This window comes from Mastomys coucha, unplaced genomic scaffold (assembly GCF_008632895.1).
Source record: "Mastomys coucha isolate ucsf_1 unplaced genomic scaffold, UCSF_Mcou_1 pScaffold15, whole genome shotgun sequence".
Lineage (NCBI taxonomy): Eukaryota > Metazoa > Chordata > Mammalia > Rodentia > Muridae > Mastomys > Mastomys coucha.
Window position 1 is genome coordinate 2,285,468 of NW_022196897.1, and position 16,989 is coordinate 2,302,456.

The window sequence follows — 16,989 nt, forward strand, 5'->3', positions numbered from 1 at the left end:
TTTTCCAACTTGATATAGGCCAGAGTTATTTGTAAAGAGGAACCTCAGTGAGGAATTGCCTCCATCACATTGCCTGTAGTCAAACTTTAGGGCATTTTCTTGATAGGAGACATTGGGCTTACACTATCTCTGGGCAAGGGGTCATGAGTTGTATAAGGCAAATCAAGCAAGCCAAAGGGAGCAAGATGCTGAGCAGTTCTTCCACTTTCTCTGCTCCGGTCCCTGACTTGAGTTCCCTGGATGAGGGACTGTGACCCAAGATCTGTAAGCTGGAGTCAATCCTTTTCTCAGCAGGGTGCTTTGGGTTACAGTGTTTTATTGCGGCTCTAAAAACCCAAGTCAGCTCATTAAAGTACTACTGTAATTAAGTGGAATTAAGAGGAGATACAGATGAAAATTAAGCACATGAAAGTAGAACGTCCGAAGGGAGGCTGTGCTGCGTGGGCAGGCTTTCCTGACCTTTACCATCAGTGACCAGCTGCCTCCTGGGTGGCTTTTTCTTGTAATAAAGGCTTTTAATAAGGGCTGTCAACAGTAAACCCAAAATGTCTGAAATCTAAAGTGAAGAGAGATGTGCTGAAACAAGGTCTCTGAAAAGTGGAAGCCAAGGCTGGCTAGGAAAACGCCAGGGGAAGAGCTAAGCTCAGTGGAAGATTCTCAGACGGCTGTATTTTTAAATGAGAGGAGGTTAAGCTAGCATTTGAGTCTGATAAATGCTCATATTCTTAGTAGCTTTGAGAAAAGCTTTATTTCCTTATCTCCTGTGCTTTACCATGAGCAAAGCACCCTACTTGTAGTCTTTTAATTTTTGTTGAGAGGATAACAAAGGGAGGTGAGGTGTGGAATTGAGTCCAGTTATCCATGTGACCCAGTCAGCTATGGCATACGCAGGGAATAGTTGTCAACTCCAGAGAAGCAAATGGTAGCAGGTGTTCTGGATCTAGGTTTTATGGAGTCTTGCTTTCAGGAAACCAAAGGAATTCAAATGGTAAGATCAGGCTCCCCAGAAAAGAGTGGCAAGAATCAGGAATCAGGATGAGAAGGGACTGGGTCTTTTCCAGTGTGGGCATGAGAGAGTGATGGAGCAGATGGGTCAGGAGACAATGACCTTTGGAAGGCCATGATTCATTATAGGCTTTAAGTCAAAGGTCCTAGGCTTGACTTCAGCGTGTAGGTGGTCCCGACTGTGCTGGAGAGAAACAGGAAATAGAATTGCTCCTTTGAAAATGCTCTGGAAATAGGGGAGTCTCCTGGTGTTTTTTCTCTCTCTCTCTCCCTTCTTCAACCCTAGAATAATTTGACTGAGAATAGCCAAGATCATTTATTTATTCAAATTCTCAGAAGCCAGCAACTAAACCAGCTCATTTGGAAAGAACCACACAAAGCAGACAGAATAAATTTAGGGAAATGTCACAAGAAGTTGTTAGCATATATATATTTCTGTCAAAACTTAATCATTTATTTTCCTTGTATAGTCTTTAAAAGCAAGCAGAAAAGAAACACTTTGATGTGAATTCATATAGAGGGAACTTTATGCTTACTAAATACTTTACCTTTGATTTTTTTTCATCCCGTTTGGTCCCAAGTCATCTATGTAAGAAGAGTCACAGCTATCCATTCCCACTGACTTTCAACTCTGAGTTCCCCGCTCCAGACTCTCCCCCCAGCACACCAAGGCACAGCCACCTCCACCAGTTTTCCTGGAGTCATAGCTCTTTAGGGAAAATAAAAGTCTAGGAACGTTTATCCTAAAGTACTGCCCTCTCTATTGTGAACATACTTAAGCATGTGTTCTTTCCTTTTTATGAACAGACTCGAGGCAATTTTTAATCTATAATGAAGATCACAAGCGCTGTGTGGATGCTCTAAGTGCCATCTCAGTTCAGACTGCAACTTGCAACCCGGAAGCTGAATCCCAGAAATTCCGCTGGGTGTCAGAGTCGCAGATCATGAGTGTTGCTTTCAAATTGTGTTTGGGGGTGCCATCGAAAACTGATTGGGCCTCCGTCACCCTGTATGCCTGTGACTCAAAAAGTGAATTTCAGAAATGGGAGTGTAAAAATGACACACTTTTTGGAATCAAGGGTGCAGACTTATATTTTAATTATGGCAACAAACAAGAAAAGAATATCAAGCTTTACAAAGGTTCCGGATTATGGAGCAGATGGAAGGTCTATGGAACGACAGATGACCTGTGCTCAAGAGGATATGAAGGTAAGAGGCTGAGACATCCAGTTATCTCTTCATCTCCTTGTTTGAGACTGAAAGAGACTGAAGGAGAAATCATGTCCTAGAGTGGTCTGTACAAGAAACAGCTTTTGAATTATCCTGTGTTCTATACAGACATGATGGCAAATAGGTGTGAGAAAATGTCCCCCAACAACTGTTAGCTTTTGGTGATTTCAGATAAACATTACTTTTGAATGTCTTGATATTACTTATTTTGAAGCAAGACGTTATAATTTTCAGGAGCATCTCATTATAACCTTTGGCCTGAAGCCTCCTATTTGGCATGATGAGATTGTCTCATTAATTCTAATCAGACTTTTCCTTACCTCAAGGGTAAGGTTAAAAAATCTCTGGAGAAATTATTCCAAAAATATTCTTTACTTCAGATCACCTGAAAAGAAACTGTTTCTGATTTATTCTGTCACTGTGGAGTACTTAGAGATGATAATCATTCTGGATTTTTCAAACTGAAGAACTGGGTCATAAATTACAAACATATTTAGCCATCTGTCTTAAAAAGGGGTAGCATGAGCAGGAGGTGAGGAGTTGATTTCTTATGCTCTTGAGGGGAAAAATGAAATCATAGTATTTAACATCCCCTTGTCTTGGTCAAATTTCACTCACTCAGAATCAGACACCAAAACCAGACAATTCAAAAGAACCTGAAGCCTTTAACAAAGACTCTCTTGTTTTAACCCAAAGCTGTCTTGGGTCGGATGATTCTACAATCCTACTTCTTATTTGGATACTGGGCTATTGTGGGGTGTTATCTAGAACAGCTTCAAGGTCGGAGGAAGAGCAGGCCTCTGGGGCCGGGGAAACCTAGTCCAAAATTACTTTGTTGCTGGGGCTTATCACAGGGAGACACCCAGGAGCCCAGTTCCGTGTAAAGAGGTTCTTTGTCTGCTTTCTGTTCTCTATCCTAAAGAGAAGAGAGTTAGAAGTTGAAGCAGGCGAGAGTGGAGTTCAGAGAAGTTATTTCCAGGCATTTATTGAAAATGATATAAACTTGGAAATCACAAGAGAGGCAACCTAAGCAACATCCCTTCCAGGGGGAAACTCAATACAAAACTCAGAGGGCAGGGCAGGGTCACTCAAACTTGACCGTGTCCCATTCTAAAAAGGGAACAGTTGTCAAATTGAGGAATTAAATTTGAGGGTAATGGTGTTAGAGGTCATCTCATTGAACTCATTTATTTATTTTCTTTCCCACAGTAGTTGGGGTTAAACCTAAGGCTGCCCACATTCCGGGCATGCGCTCCCTTGATGAGCTGTATTCTCAGACATTTTAGGTTTTACCTTTTATTTTGTGGCGGGGTCTCACTGTGTTGCTCAGACAGGCCTTGAACTTACTCTGTAGCCCAGACCATTAAACATGAAGTCTTTTTGTGTCAGTCCTTTGAGTATCTGGGATTACAGGCCTGTACAACCTGGCTGGCCTTAGTGTACAGTAAAATATAGGCCCCTTCTTCCTGTTCTGTTATTTGCTTTGAGAGAAATGTGCATGGTGCTTAGGATAGCAATTGTCACCTTTTAATGTGTTTCATCTGGAAACATCTGGAAAGCCTGTTTAAATGTACAGATTGCAGGTTTTACTCATACCCCACCACCACCATTCAGATTCTTAATCAGTGAAAAAGGAGGACCCAAGAGTTTTTTAATTATTTTTACAAAGAATCTGGTTGATGGTTTTGAAGATGGCCCACTAGTTACATTTTGCCAACACATTGGTGATCTTTTAGTATTTAAAATAATACTGCAGAAGGGCCTAGCCACTAGAAATGAGAGCCTGAGGAAAAGAAGGTCCAGCGACAGGCCCAAAGTGGGATCCAGCTCAAGGGGAGGCCCCAAGGCCTGACACTATTACTGAGGCTATGGAGCACTCACAAATAGGGACCTATCATGACTGCCCTCCAAAAGACCCAACAAGCAGCTGAAAGAGTCAGATGCAGATATTTGCACCCAATCAATGGACAGAAGCTGTTGACTCCTGTGGTTGAATTAGGGAAAAGCTGGAAGAAGCTGAGGAGGAGGGGGACCCTGTAGGAGGACCAGTAGCCTCAATTAACCTGGACCCCCGAGATCTCTCAGACACAGGATCACCAACCAGGCAGCATACTCCAGCTGATATGAAGCCCCCAACACATGTACAGCAGAGGACTATCGGATCTGGGTTCAGTCAGAGAAGATGTACCTTACCCTCAAGAGATTGGAGGCCCCAGGGAGTTTAGAGGTCTAGTGGGTTGAGAGGTGGGAAATGGGGACATCCTCATGGAAACAGGGGGGTAGGGAGGAGATATGGGATGTGGAACAATTAGAGGGTGGACCTGGAGGGGAATAAAATCTGGAGTGTAAAAAAAGAAAAAAAAAGCTAATAATAATAAAAACTGAATTGTGTGTATGTGTGTGCATGAGTGTGTGTATGTGTGTGTGTGTGTGTGTGTGTGTGTATGTGTGTGTGTGTGTGTGTGTGTGTATGCGTGCAAGTGTGCATGTGAGTGCAGTATTTGTCTTGAAGAGCATATCTGATCGCATGGACCTGAAGTGAAAGGCAGTTGTGAGCCATCTGACATGAGTTCATGAGTCCTCTTCAAGAACTCTACCTGCTCTTAACTGCTGAACTGTCTCTCCAGCCCCAGAGTGACCGTTAATTAATTTAGTGCACTGTTGATTTGAACTAAGTCACCATCTCATTGGAAAACTGGTTGATAATAGTTTCAGAATTGTAGACTTGGATGATTTAAAGGATTACCTGGAAGTTTGAGCTCTAAAGAGGACACTAATTGATGGCATTTTTGTGCTTCTTAAATAAGGTGGGCTGGGTGGAGTTGGGTTCTTTGGATCTCTTCTGTGTTTATTTTTTGAATACCCCCTTCAAAGAGCCACCATATAGATCCAATAGGTGGCTGTGCTGTCTGACATATCGAAAAGTACAACTGGTCCTGAGGTGGCTCGGTGGCTCTCTCTGCAGGAAGGAACAGGCCACCTCAGCACTAAGACTTAGCCCAATTCTTATTGAATCTAGCATGTTCCTTATGCCAACTTAAGATGTGAGGATTGGTCCTGTGGCTGGGGAAATGGCTCCGTGATGATGACACTTGCTGCGCAGCCTGATAACCTGAGTTCAGTATCTGCAGTCCACATGGCAGAGGGAGAGGCCCTACCTGCCAGGTTGCTCTCTCACTTCCTCATGTGCTGCCTGACTCACAACGCTCTGCCTCACTTTGCTAAATAGATCAAAAAATAAAAAAATAGAAACAATCTGAGCTTTCACTTAGCAGAACTAAAGCTAGAATAGCATTTTGAAATAAGTATAATGGGTAAATGAAAAGGGAAACCAAGAAAACCAGTAGAGAAGTTGTTGGAGTGGCGATACATGTCTGCAAGCTCAGTATTTTGGAAACTGGGACAAGAGAAAAAATTTGAGGCCACAGTGGGCTTAATAATAATTCTGTACCTCAAAAAATACATTTTTTTGTGAATTCAATAAAAAGAGTAGTATTGACTACAAACAGTGTCTGTAAGGGTTTCAAATGGTTTCTTTTTAGGACATGCATTAAAGAAGTATGCTGTTATCCAAGGCTTGTTTCCAAATAAGAGAGGAGAGTGAGGAAAAAGAAAGGGGGGAGAGAGAGAGGGGGAAAAGAGAGAGAGAGAGAGAGAGAGAGAGAGAGAGAGAGAGAGACAGAGAGACAGAGAGACAGAGAGACAGAGAGACAGAGAGACAGGGAGAGAGACAGAGAGCAGGGACAGGGAGAGAGACAGAGAGAGACGGGAAGGGGAGGGGGAGGAGGAGGGGAAAGGGGAAAGGGAGAGGGAGAGGGAGGGGAAGAGGGAGAGAGACAGAGACAGAGAGAGACACAGAGAGAGACAGAGACAGAGAGAGTCACTTCCAGGAAGAAGATAAACATGAGATACCTTCATAATAAAACATGAATCACATAACAAGAAGAAGTATGCTGTTTCTACCCTATCCCCCACATTATGGTTGAGAGAGTAAGGGCTGACTTGCTCAGAAGTAGTTGCGGGGATTTGAATATTGCCTGTGTGCTTGACTCCATGGAGTGTGTATGTGTATAGGTAAACATGTGTATGTGGATGTATGTGCACATGTGTCAGTGGTGGATGTCTCATGTTTTCTTCTATCATTCTCTCTATCTTGAGTCAGTCTCTTCCTAGAACTCGGAGCTCAATGACTGGTGAGTCTAGTTTGCTCTGGGGATTGGCCTACACTTCCCCATTTATTTGGGTCTAGAGGACCCAAAGTCCCACCCTTACTTGCAGCAAGCCCCATAGCTTTAAGATTATTTTTCAGCTAAATAGTTCCTGAGACTATAATTCCACCAGAGAGGAAGAGGGTACCATCTGCGTCGTCTTGGAGAGAAGTTAGACGTTAACGCTGGTGTCACAAATGATTATTTTCCTTAGAGGAAGGAGGACAGGCCATTCTGAAAGGTCATGGCAAAGGACAGAGGTGTTCCTAAGTACATGGTGCAACAGGAGCCTAGGAAACAAGGCCATAGAAGCAGAGGGGGAGAGGGTCCACAGATTAGACGAGTGAGACCAACTCTTTCAGGGCACATTGTAAAGTCAGCATACAGACACGTGTCACTCGCATTCTAAATGCAAACCTCTATGTCCCTCCAGCCATGTACTCCTTACTGGGCAATGCAAATGGAGCCATCTGTGCATTTCCATTTAAATTTGAAAACAAGTGGTACGCAGACTGCACCAACGCCGGGAGGTCGGACGGATGGCTCTGGTGTGGAACCACCACTGACTATGACAAAGACAAGCTGTTTGGATTTTGTCCATTGCAATGTAAGTAACTGGTAACGGCACACTTGAAACATTCAGTATAGTGACATGATGGTAGGACTTGGACTTTATGTAGCTCATGTTCCTCCAATTTCTTGTACACTTATTATTCTGGGGTATCCACTGTAACCCTTTACAGACGCTGTGGCTTGATTTTACCATGAAGAAAATGAACCCTGTGGCTAAAGACCATCGTTTGTATTTAGATCTTGGGAGAAAGATCAGTCAACATTTCCAATTGCCCCAGCATCATTCCTTGCATGAAATAACCCCTTTATTTTTACCCTTTATCTACCTTTCTTTGTTCCTTGATTTATTTCCCCCCCTCCATCTTTGAATCAAACCCAGCCTTGCACATGCTAAGCAAACATTACTACTGAGCTACATATCCTGCCCTGTCAGTTATTTGCTAATACTTTATGGCAAATTATACTGTATATAGCATTATATATAGTCAGTGATGGAGGTAGGTACATCATTCTCCCAAACCCCAGGGGTTTTCATCTTAAAAAGCCATAGGTTAAAACAGCAATTTAAATGACACCACAAATGTGTTTGGTGGGAGAGAGTCTATGGAGGCTCTTGCATTTTGCATCACTGTGTGCTGGAGCTCTTTCTTGTACAGATGATAACTGACAGAGGCTTGTGAATCTCAACGTGAGAAGGGTGGAATTCAACTGAGCTGGAAGTCAATGGAGAGGGTAACCTATGCTACACAGTCCTTTGAAAACAGAAGTTTGGTGTTACTAGAACATGCAAGACCACATAAAGTACCAGAACTTGAATTCTTGTGGCTTTATCCATTTGTAAGAATCTTTAAGACAATGTGTGGCAGTTTAGGTGGGGTGTGGCGGGCAGTTTAGGTGGGGTGGGGCGGGCAGCTGGGAGGCAGAGCTAGGGCTGAGGGAGGAGGAGGTTGAGGTCTTGGGCAGCTGGGAGGCAGAGCTAGGGCTGAGGGAGGAGGAGGTTGAGGTCTTGGCTTAACTTCTGTTTCTCTGAACAGACTTCCTTGAGTCAAGTACCCTTTCTAAGTTACTCAGGTCAGCCTCTCTTACACCTACTGCTGGATTATTGCATCATGTTTCCACATGCCACAGAAAAGAGGTTTTCTGCTACCCCATACAGGAGCCTGGGAAGACGCTAGCATGGTCCAGAACTGCTGTGGAATTATCCAAGTTACAATACTATTGTTTCCTAATAATCATTTTGTGACCACTGATCCATACACACATCAGAATGCTCACTATGCCAATATTCTAAATCAGTGAGGCTAAACAAAATTTCTTAATGTCAGACTATAGCCAGACTTCTGAGAATTTTCCCTACTTGACCTTTTGTGTTTATAATTCCTATTCATCTTATTAAAAACAGTCTTGAGTTCATGTTCTGTATGGCACAGCTTCAAGTCCATAATGATACCATGTTCTGGCCTTGACTGAGGTAGATGTATTTACAATAACATTTGAAGCTCACTGGCTTCAAGTCCTTTATGATACAATTCTCTGGCCTCAATGGAGGTAGATGTCTTTACCTCTCATATCAATATTTAGAAATTTGATTTTTTCACTCAAGGTTTACAGATTTCTAGTGTTTTGAATGAGAACTCTTTTGTCTGGAAAAGTGAAGTTTTTGCTTTTTTTGTTTTTGTTTTTGTTTTAAAGCACACCTATTTTTCAACTAGTGAAGAGTTAGTTGTCTTTATTTAGAAAAGGTGATATTTCCTAAATTGGTCACAATTTTTCTTAGGAGTATGTGTTTCATGAGTCCAAGGATGGTATCCTCCACTTATTGATACTGATAGTGTTAGAGTTGCATGGATGTGCAAGGGAGAAAGTGTGGAACACAAATGCGATGTCAGTAACACAAAGACGGCTTTGTTGTCCTTGAATATGTGGAAAGGGAGTCTCCAGTATATCCAGCACAATAATGTTCTTGTCTGTCTTGTTAATTCTGTGTAGTCTGTGTAGACAAATGATATATTTTTTCCTGATAGAAAACATATGTAAAAGGCAAATACCTATAGAGAGCTATTTTATTTCCTTCTGCATAAATTTTTAATTTTGCTTTGTGGTCCATTCACATCAAAATTTTATATTATATTGTTTTATTATTTTATATTTTCAGCCCAATAGGATTGATACAGGGCAAAGAGGTATCAGATAATGGGCTAGTGAGACCAAACATCTTCCATCATTGTCTTTTGGGTTGCTTATTGTAAGGTCTTCTATTTAGACACTCATTTTCCTGTATCATGAGAACAGGAAAAGGAAGAGACCCCATCCTCCCAATTGTCCATAGCTTGCAGCTTTGGCTTTTCCCACCAGCTTTCCTGGTTTACTGCTGGAAGCTGAGCTCTAGGGAGTTGCACACTCAGCACACTTGTATGTCCATTGAAAGATATGATTGAACACTTTGATAAAAAATGTAAGGGAAACTTTCTTTAAATTAAGAGAAGAGTTACTTCATCTTATTTTGAGGTCATTACATCCTTTTGACTATTCCAAAATAAGAAAACCCTCCTTTAGTTAACAGTTAGTTACATCTTCTACCTTATTCTAAGCAAACCCCACTATTGTAAAATAGTCTTTAGAATCTTTGCCTTCACATAGAATCTAAGTAGGTCTCACTGTCAAGTCTCACTTATGCAAGCATTACCTTTGTCAGACATCAGACCATCCTAAGTTTTACATTAGTAATAAAAATTTATTTTTTTTGTAAGCATACTGTGTTGTTATAGCTGTTTTGGTGCTGGGCAGGGGGAGCTCAGTAGTCTAGTGCCCACTTACATTCTGCAGAGGCCAGGGTCCCATCTCCATTCTCCTCCTCCTCATCATCATCATCAACAAACTTTGGACATTTCTGTGCCATCGCCTTCCTTCCTCTTTGATGCGATATGTTACTACAAATGTCAGCTCACAGGACATGGTATATATGTGTATCAGAAAACATTCTGATTGTCACTTCCTCATTAAACACGAAACACAATTCCATCCATAGTTAAGAATTATGATGCCATCCACTAGATGCTACAGACAATTTAGCAAGCTGAAAGCTTTGTTACAGAATACAATTATTTAAGTGTTAAAATTATATAATTCCTTTTCTTTCTCTGGTAATGAGAAGGTCATGCCTTCTTTCCCAGGATCATAAGCAGAATTTTGTTTTATTAAAAAAAAGAAGAAAGGGACATAGAAAAATGTTTTATTTGCTAGCTTCTAAACATCTTATATGTAAAATGCTATAAATAATAGTCATGTATCTATAGCGCCTACCTTTTCTAGAGTCAAGTTTTCAGTCATATAAGCTAAAATGGACATTATTTTTAACTAAGAGAAGAAAGCCTAATAATTAACACATTCTGTTGATAAGACTGAGGCTATGTATGTGGTGAGAAAATGGAGCTCTGAAGGTCACCCTGAAGAAACCTGTGACCTTCCTCTTATGCCTATCTTTCTTACACTTTTGGTTGTGAGCCTAGCCTTTAATGGCTGAGCCATCTCTCCAGCCCACGCCCAGAGCCCCTGGCCATGAGAAAGTACTCATTTATTTTCCCTTCTTTACCTATTTCATTCCCTGCTCCAGAACACCAGGCTGGTGCCCTGAGTTCTCTTCCTGTGTCTTCCATCATCTGGTCCAAATGTTTCAGCAGTGAACCAAGGAGAAGGGGTCTTTTTCTTGCCCTAGGCATATGAAATGTTGTAGATGAGATTGGCTCACGACAAATCTACTCTTCATCTCAGGAGTGAAGAAAGACTTTAAGGAAGGGACAATAGCAGAAAATGTAATGATGAGAACCGGGTGGTTTTTAAAGATGTATTGTTGTTCACTGGAAGCATGTCCCAAGTGTAACACATCTAATTCATTGTCTTCTTTCTTAGTTGAGGGCAGCGAGAGATTATGGAACAAAGATCCACTGACTGGCATTCTTTACCAGATAAACTCCAAGTCTGCTTTAACCTGGCATCAGGCAAGGACAAGCTGCAGGCAGCAGAACGCCGACCTCTTGAGTGTCACAGAGATCCATGAGCAAATGTACCTCACAGGTAATGACAGAGCTCACAATACCTAAGTACAGCCAGGTTACTTGGTTTCCATGGCATGTGACTTACAAGTAGATACTAAGAGGAATTATGAACATCATGAAAGGTTTGTCTCCAAGCAGATGGTACAGTTCATATAAGAAATCTGTGTTCAGAAAACAGCACCAGAGTTGGCAAACATCTGTCATCCTTAGTGGGCTTTGTCCTATCAGTGTGACTGATTTTTAGAGTCCATGTTAAGAATGGTTCTGAAGATGGAACTGGGAAAAGAACAAAGGCAGCCTCTGTCATGGAATGGATTTTGGATCCAGCAGTACCACCCATGTTCTATCAAACCCAAATGTCTCTCATTAGCATCAGAGAGGTCAAGATGATAAATGAAATGAATGGTTGGGAGCAGAAACAAGTCAATAATTCCTGTGCAAACCTAAGTTTCCTTTGCCTTGTGCCTCTCCAACTCTGAGATCTGTATGTTTTTAGGTTTTATCTCTATAATATATTGTTTGGCTTTTCAAAACATCTATTATCAAGTTGTAAACAAGTATTTGATTGAGAAACAATATACATTTAATCTTTAATACTCAGTCCTGAAGGCTGAGAGGTAGCTCAGCTGTTAAAAAGCTTGCCTAGCATGCAAGAGGACTGGGTTTGATTTCCAGAATTCTCTCCCACCTCTCTACTTACACAAAAGAACTGTTCTGTGTTAAAAAAAAAAAAAAAAACATTGACCACAGAAGCATAAAATGGGATGGTAGTTATATCAATTATTTTTAATGCCATGTGATAAAATACCCCAGCCAAAAGTAACTTAAGAGAGAAAGGATTCATTTTGGTTTACAGTTTCTGAGGGGTAGAGTCCTTCATGACATAGGAGGCAGGACAGCAGGAGCATGAGGCTGACCTAGCAGGCAGGAAGCACAGAGGTCATATTTGAGCTACATAGGAGAAGCAGAGAAAGAGAGAGAACAGTAAGTGAGGCTAGTCTATAAAACTGCAAAGCCCGCCCCCACTGACATACGTCCTTTGGCAATGTGCAACTGGCTAAAGGTTCCACAATCTTCCCAAACCATGCCACCAACTGGAGACCAAGTGTTCCAATAAATAGACCTAAGGGAGGCAATACTTTTCTTTTCAACCATGTGCAGTGGTGCACACCTACATTTCCAGCATGAAGTAAGTAGAGGCAGGAAGACCAGAAGTTCAAGGTCATCCTCTAGCATATAGCCAGTTGCAGATCAGTCTGAGCTACAGGCTATCTGCCTCAACTGTAAAACTAAACAGAAAGTCAATAAAAAGCCACACTTGGGGAAGAAGATAGTAGGGCCAAATATCAGCAAACACAGCTCTTCTTTCCCAGTGTCAGGGCCTGCTTCCTCCAGTTCCTCTGGCATCACTGTTACATAACAGATCTTGGACTGCTGTGTTTACAACATGCTCAGTGGGCCCTAACTTCTAATCATGAAACACCTTTACCTGGTTCCAGGATACCATCTCTCTACCTACGGCTCCCCATGGAAGCATTTTGCCTCTTAACAAAGGTCTTTGGTTCCTTGTGGGAGGCATGGTTGTCTTATATTGCTCTCTGCCACAAGGAGTTTTAAACCTAGCATTCCCCAAACTCTACACAGTGAGTACAGACTCAGCCCCAGTTCTCTCATCTTCTTATTAGCACTTTTAAGACATAGTTATTTACATTTGTGTGTATGTGCAGGTTTGCATTCATATGTGTTCCTGTGCATGTAGAGAGCAGAGGTCATCCTTGGGTGATGTGCCTTAGCAGCATTTTATTATTTAAGAGAAACAATGTTATTTATTCTTTGAAAATTTCATGCAACATAGTTTGATCATACTCATTCTGCTTCCCCAGTGCCTTCCAGATCTAGATTCTCTCCTACCTCCATACCCCTCTAACTTGATGTTCTCACTCAAATAATCAATCAATCAATCAGTCAGTCAGTCAGTCAGTCACTACCACAACAAAAACAAAGCAAAACCTATGGCATTCAGTTTTTGTTAGCCAATAACTCTTGTGTGGGGGTCCAGCCCCAGACTCAGATCATCAATCTTGGGTGACATACTTCAGTAGCTATCCACCTTTTTGTTTTCTTGACAATGTCTGCGACTGGGAGCTCCCTGATCAAGCTCGTCTGACTGTCCACTGAGACCCAAAGATCCTTCTGTCTCTGCCTCTCCGGCACTGGGACTGTATGAATGCTCCACCACACATGGCTTTATATGTGGCCCTTGGTGATCAAACTGAGTTCTTGTAACATAGCAATCACATTACTGATGAAATTATCCCCTCAGCTCTTATTATTACTGATTTATATACTGGTTTGCACAAATTCCCCACAATCTATTTATAAACACTTTAAACAAATAAGAACATTTATTCCTTTCCTCAGTGAGCAGGCTGTCTATCTGGATAACTCTGCAATGGGCATTCTGTTAGGACACCCAGACTGACCCCGGCCTATGAACACAGGCCTTAGAGTCCCACAAGTTATAAAGAAGAAACCCAACAAGGGACCAGGCCCCATGATAGGAAGAAAGCACAAAGGAAATGTCAAATGAGCATAGTTTGGAGAGTGAGCTCATGAGGTAAGTTGCTAGAGAGGAGGCGCCTTCTGATAGGTGTGCCTCCCACTCTAGGGAGATTCTCACTGACCCTTCAAGGAAGATTGTCTCAATATTTGCTGAATGACATATGATGAAAAAAATAAAGGTGACTATTTAGAGATTCACCCTAAAGTTTGAATGATGGAACAATTAGTTGATGGCAAGAAAACAGTGTAGTGGTGCAGGTGCGTGTGCGTGTGCGTGTGCGTGTGCGTGTGCGTGTGTGTGTGTGTGTGTGTGTGTGTGTGTGTGTGTGTGTGTAGGTCAAAGGACAGCTGCTCCAGTGGTTCTCTCCTTCTGCCATGCGGGTTTCAGGGATCAAACTCAGGTTCCGAAGCGTGGTGGCAAGTGCTTTCTCCTGCAAAGCCATCTCTCTGGCCCCAGTGTTAGAGCTCTTCAAAGTGAAGTTAGTTATTCATCAGCAGAAACTCTCAGTCTTGATGGGTATCTAGCCTGGGAAGCTGTATTGTGTAGGTGATTTGTAGGTGTGAACAGCAAGTCTACCCTACTCTAGGCCCTGTGCCCTGGTCTCTGGTTTCCATAGTCAGATCAGCTGGTGAGTGAGCTTGTCAATCAGGGCAGAGGAGGGCCCGGAGGTTGGGGCCTGAGTTCCTTTCACGTGTTTCTCTGAATCTTACTCAACTTCCAGAATTTAGTCAGCAGATTTCCAGAAGAATCTGAATATGAGTGGCTTTTCCAGGGAGAGCCAGGTCACTTCCTGACTTTCTGTAAGTCTGAAATAGCATGCCACAAGGAAAGGTTATCTGACAGGAAACGCAAGAATCTTAAACAGAGGAAAGCCATTCCTTTCTCAAGAAGAAAGATATTCACAGTGTTTGATATCCCTTTGGCTTATACTAAGGAGGAATCTAGGAAATAATGGTGTGGCAGATGGATGTTTGTGATATGTTCTGTTGTGAGAAATAGGTATCTAAATGGAAAACAACTCATAATAGAAATAGTGTATTTTACTAGAGGAATTTGGGAAGTAAACAGGATTTTTAAAATATGCATACACCATAGCGATGACTCTGAAGTTAGAGACTGTTGTTAGTGTGGGTGTGGTGGCTGACACCTGTCATGCACATGCTCAGAGGCCTAGGTGGGACAATCCCAAGCTTAAGGCCAGCATGGACTTCATAGGGAGATTGCCATAAACAATCAAACAAACAGATTTGTTGTCCTCTATTGGATAGGGACCACGTGACAGACACTGGAATTTACTTCATAAGCCCATATTAACCTTGCAAATAAATATTGTTATCTCACAGTATAGAGGATGTGATAGATCAGTGGGCGAAAGCTGAGGTAGGTTGCTTCATGCTTTAAGTTCATAAAAAAGGGCTGAATTGCAGTCTACCTCTGTCTTCCCCTTCACCCTATCTGGGTCTCACTCATAAAATAGCAGGAATCTGGCATTCCCAAAGCACCAGGGAGAACCTTAATTCATTCATCAAAATCTCCTCTTGCCAGCAAATGCCTTCCTAAGCTGTAGCGTGGATTTGTACCCACACCCCCAGGGTGGCATGCTTCGACCCAAATGCTTATTTCACATGACCCACTGACACGCTATCGTCTCCTCAGCTTTTCTCCAGAAACATGCATGTCAGGATGCCCTATTTAATCCTCAGTTCCTGACTCATAACTACATATAATTTGAATGATCACTTACAGACCTGAAAGGGGCTGGAGGAAGTGAAGTTTGGCTTATTATCCTGGGGTGTGTGTGTGCATATGTGTGTGTGTGTGTGTGTGTGTGTGTGTGTGTGTGTGTATGAACCAATTTCGTTTTCTACAAACAAATGAGATATGTGTGTGGAAAATGTAATAATGAACAAACTCTATTATAACTAAGTTCAAAAGTACACTTAAAAGTATGCATCATTATATAATTTTTATACAATGCATACAGCAAAAATATCCTGTGGAATTGATAATTGATGTTTATATAGCTAAAACAAAAATTTTTGATCTGACCCTTTATAAAATTACAAACATGCAGGCAAGGGAGTGATGTCCACCTGCATTCGGTGATGCTTGCTTGCTTTCTTGCTTGCTTGCTTCTTTCCTCCCCTCCCCTCCCCTCTCCTTTCCTTTCTTTCTTTTTTTCCTGTGATGAGGATGAAACCTCACAGATGCCAGATTTTTAAATGACATATTTAGCACAAGACTTGAATTTTGTTGTCAAATCACACTATCACTAATCTAAATTCAGCATGTAGCTGTGAACAGTCATGGGAATGACAGCCATCATGTGTGCTCACTGGGCATATTACTATCTTGGAAGCACAATTATAAATTCTCAATTTAGAGCTTGCAGGATGCAGGTCCAGGATCTGTGCTACAGTGCGGGGCCAGGGTCTGAGTCTGGGGCACCGAGTTTGAAGTCTCCAGAGGGTGGTTTCTTTAAACAGCTGCAGTTACTTCTCATGATGCCAGATCTGGTAAAAAGTGTCATATAAAACACACTTTAATTCCTCACTAGTCACTGAGTTTTTCATAGCTTGGGAAACCTTCTGCATTTTGTTTGTTTGTTTTTAAGACAGAATTTTGTTATGTAGTCTGGTTGGCTTGGTACTTACTATGTATTTTACGTGGGTCCAAACACACAGCAGCCTTCCTCTTTCAGCCTGGAGTGCTGGGATTATAAGCATTCACTGTTATGTTTAGCTCTTATCTCCTTAGTTGTTCATATTTTTAAAGTCCCAGAGCACTTTTTTATAATAACTTATTTAACATTTTAAAATGCTACTAAATTTCCAATTTGGCGATAGGGTCTCGTCCTAAGCCAGTTTGTTGTTATTGTTGTTGCCTCTGAGACAGTTTTTCTGTGTAATGCTGGCTGTTCTGGAACTTGATTTATAGACCAGGCTGGCCTGGAATTCACAGAGATCTGCCTGCCTCTGCCTCCTGAGTGCTGGGATTAGAGGTGTGCGCCACCGTGTCTGGCTCACTCTCTACCTCTTCCTTCTTCGTAGCTTGGCATCCTGAATGCTAAGGTTATAGACGTGTGTCACCATGGTCAACTTGGAATTGTATTTTAAAAGAGCATTTTCTCTACTATATCCCCTGGAAATATAGGAGTGATTATTATTCAAGTTAGTATAACCTTATTTATGTTAGAATTTGTAAACAAATCTATCATTCAACAGTAATTGTTTTAATATACAGGATAATATCTATACAATATTGATCCTTAGATATTTCTTTTTTGTTGTTGTTGTTGTTTTTTCTTTTAGATATTTTCTTTATTTACATGTAAATTTCTCCATTCCCAGTTTCC

The 16,989-nt window shown here is 41.6% G+C and overlaps 1 protein-coding gene across 1 annotated transcript in view; it reads left to right on the forward strand.

Moving 5' to 3' along the window:
• The window catches only part of Mrc1 (mannose receptor C-type 1), a 91,769-nt gene that overhangs the window by 8,109 nt on the left and 66,671 nt on the right, over positions 1–16,989 (forward strand). Inside the window, exons 2-4 of the mRNA XM_031369057.1 lie at positions 1,813–2,214; positions 6,877–7,050; positions 10,926–11,090. Coding sequence (XP_031224917.1) covers positions 1,813–2,214; positions 6,877–7,050; positions 10,926–11,090 — 741 coding nt within the window. The remainder of the gene's footprint in view (positions 1–1,812; positions 2,215–6,876; positions 7,051–10,925; positions 11,091–16,989) is intronic.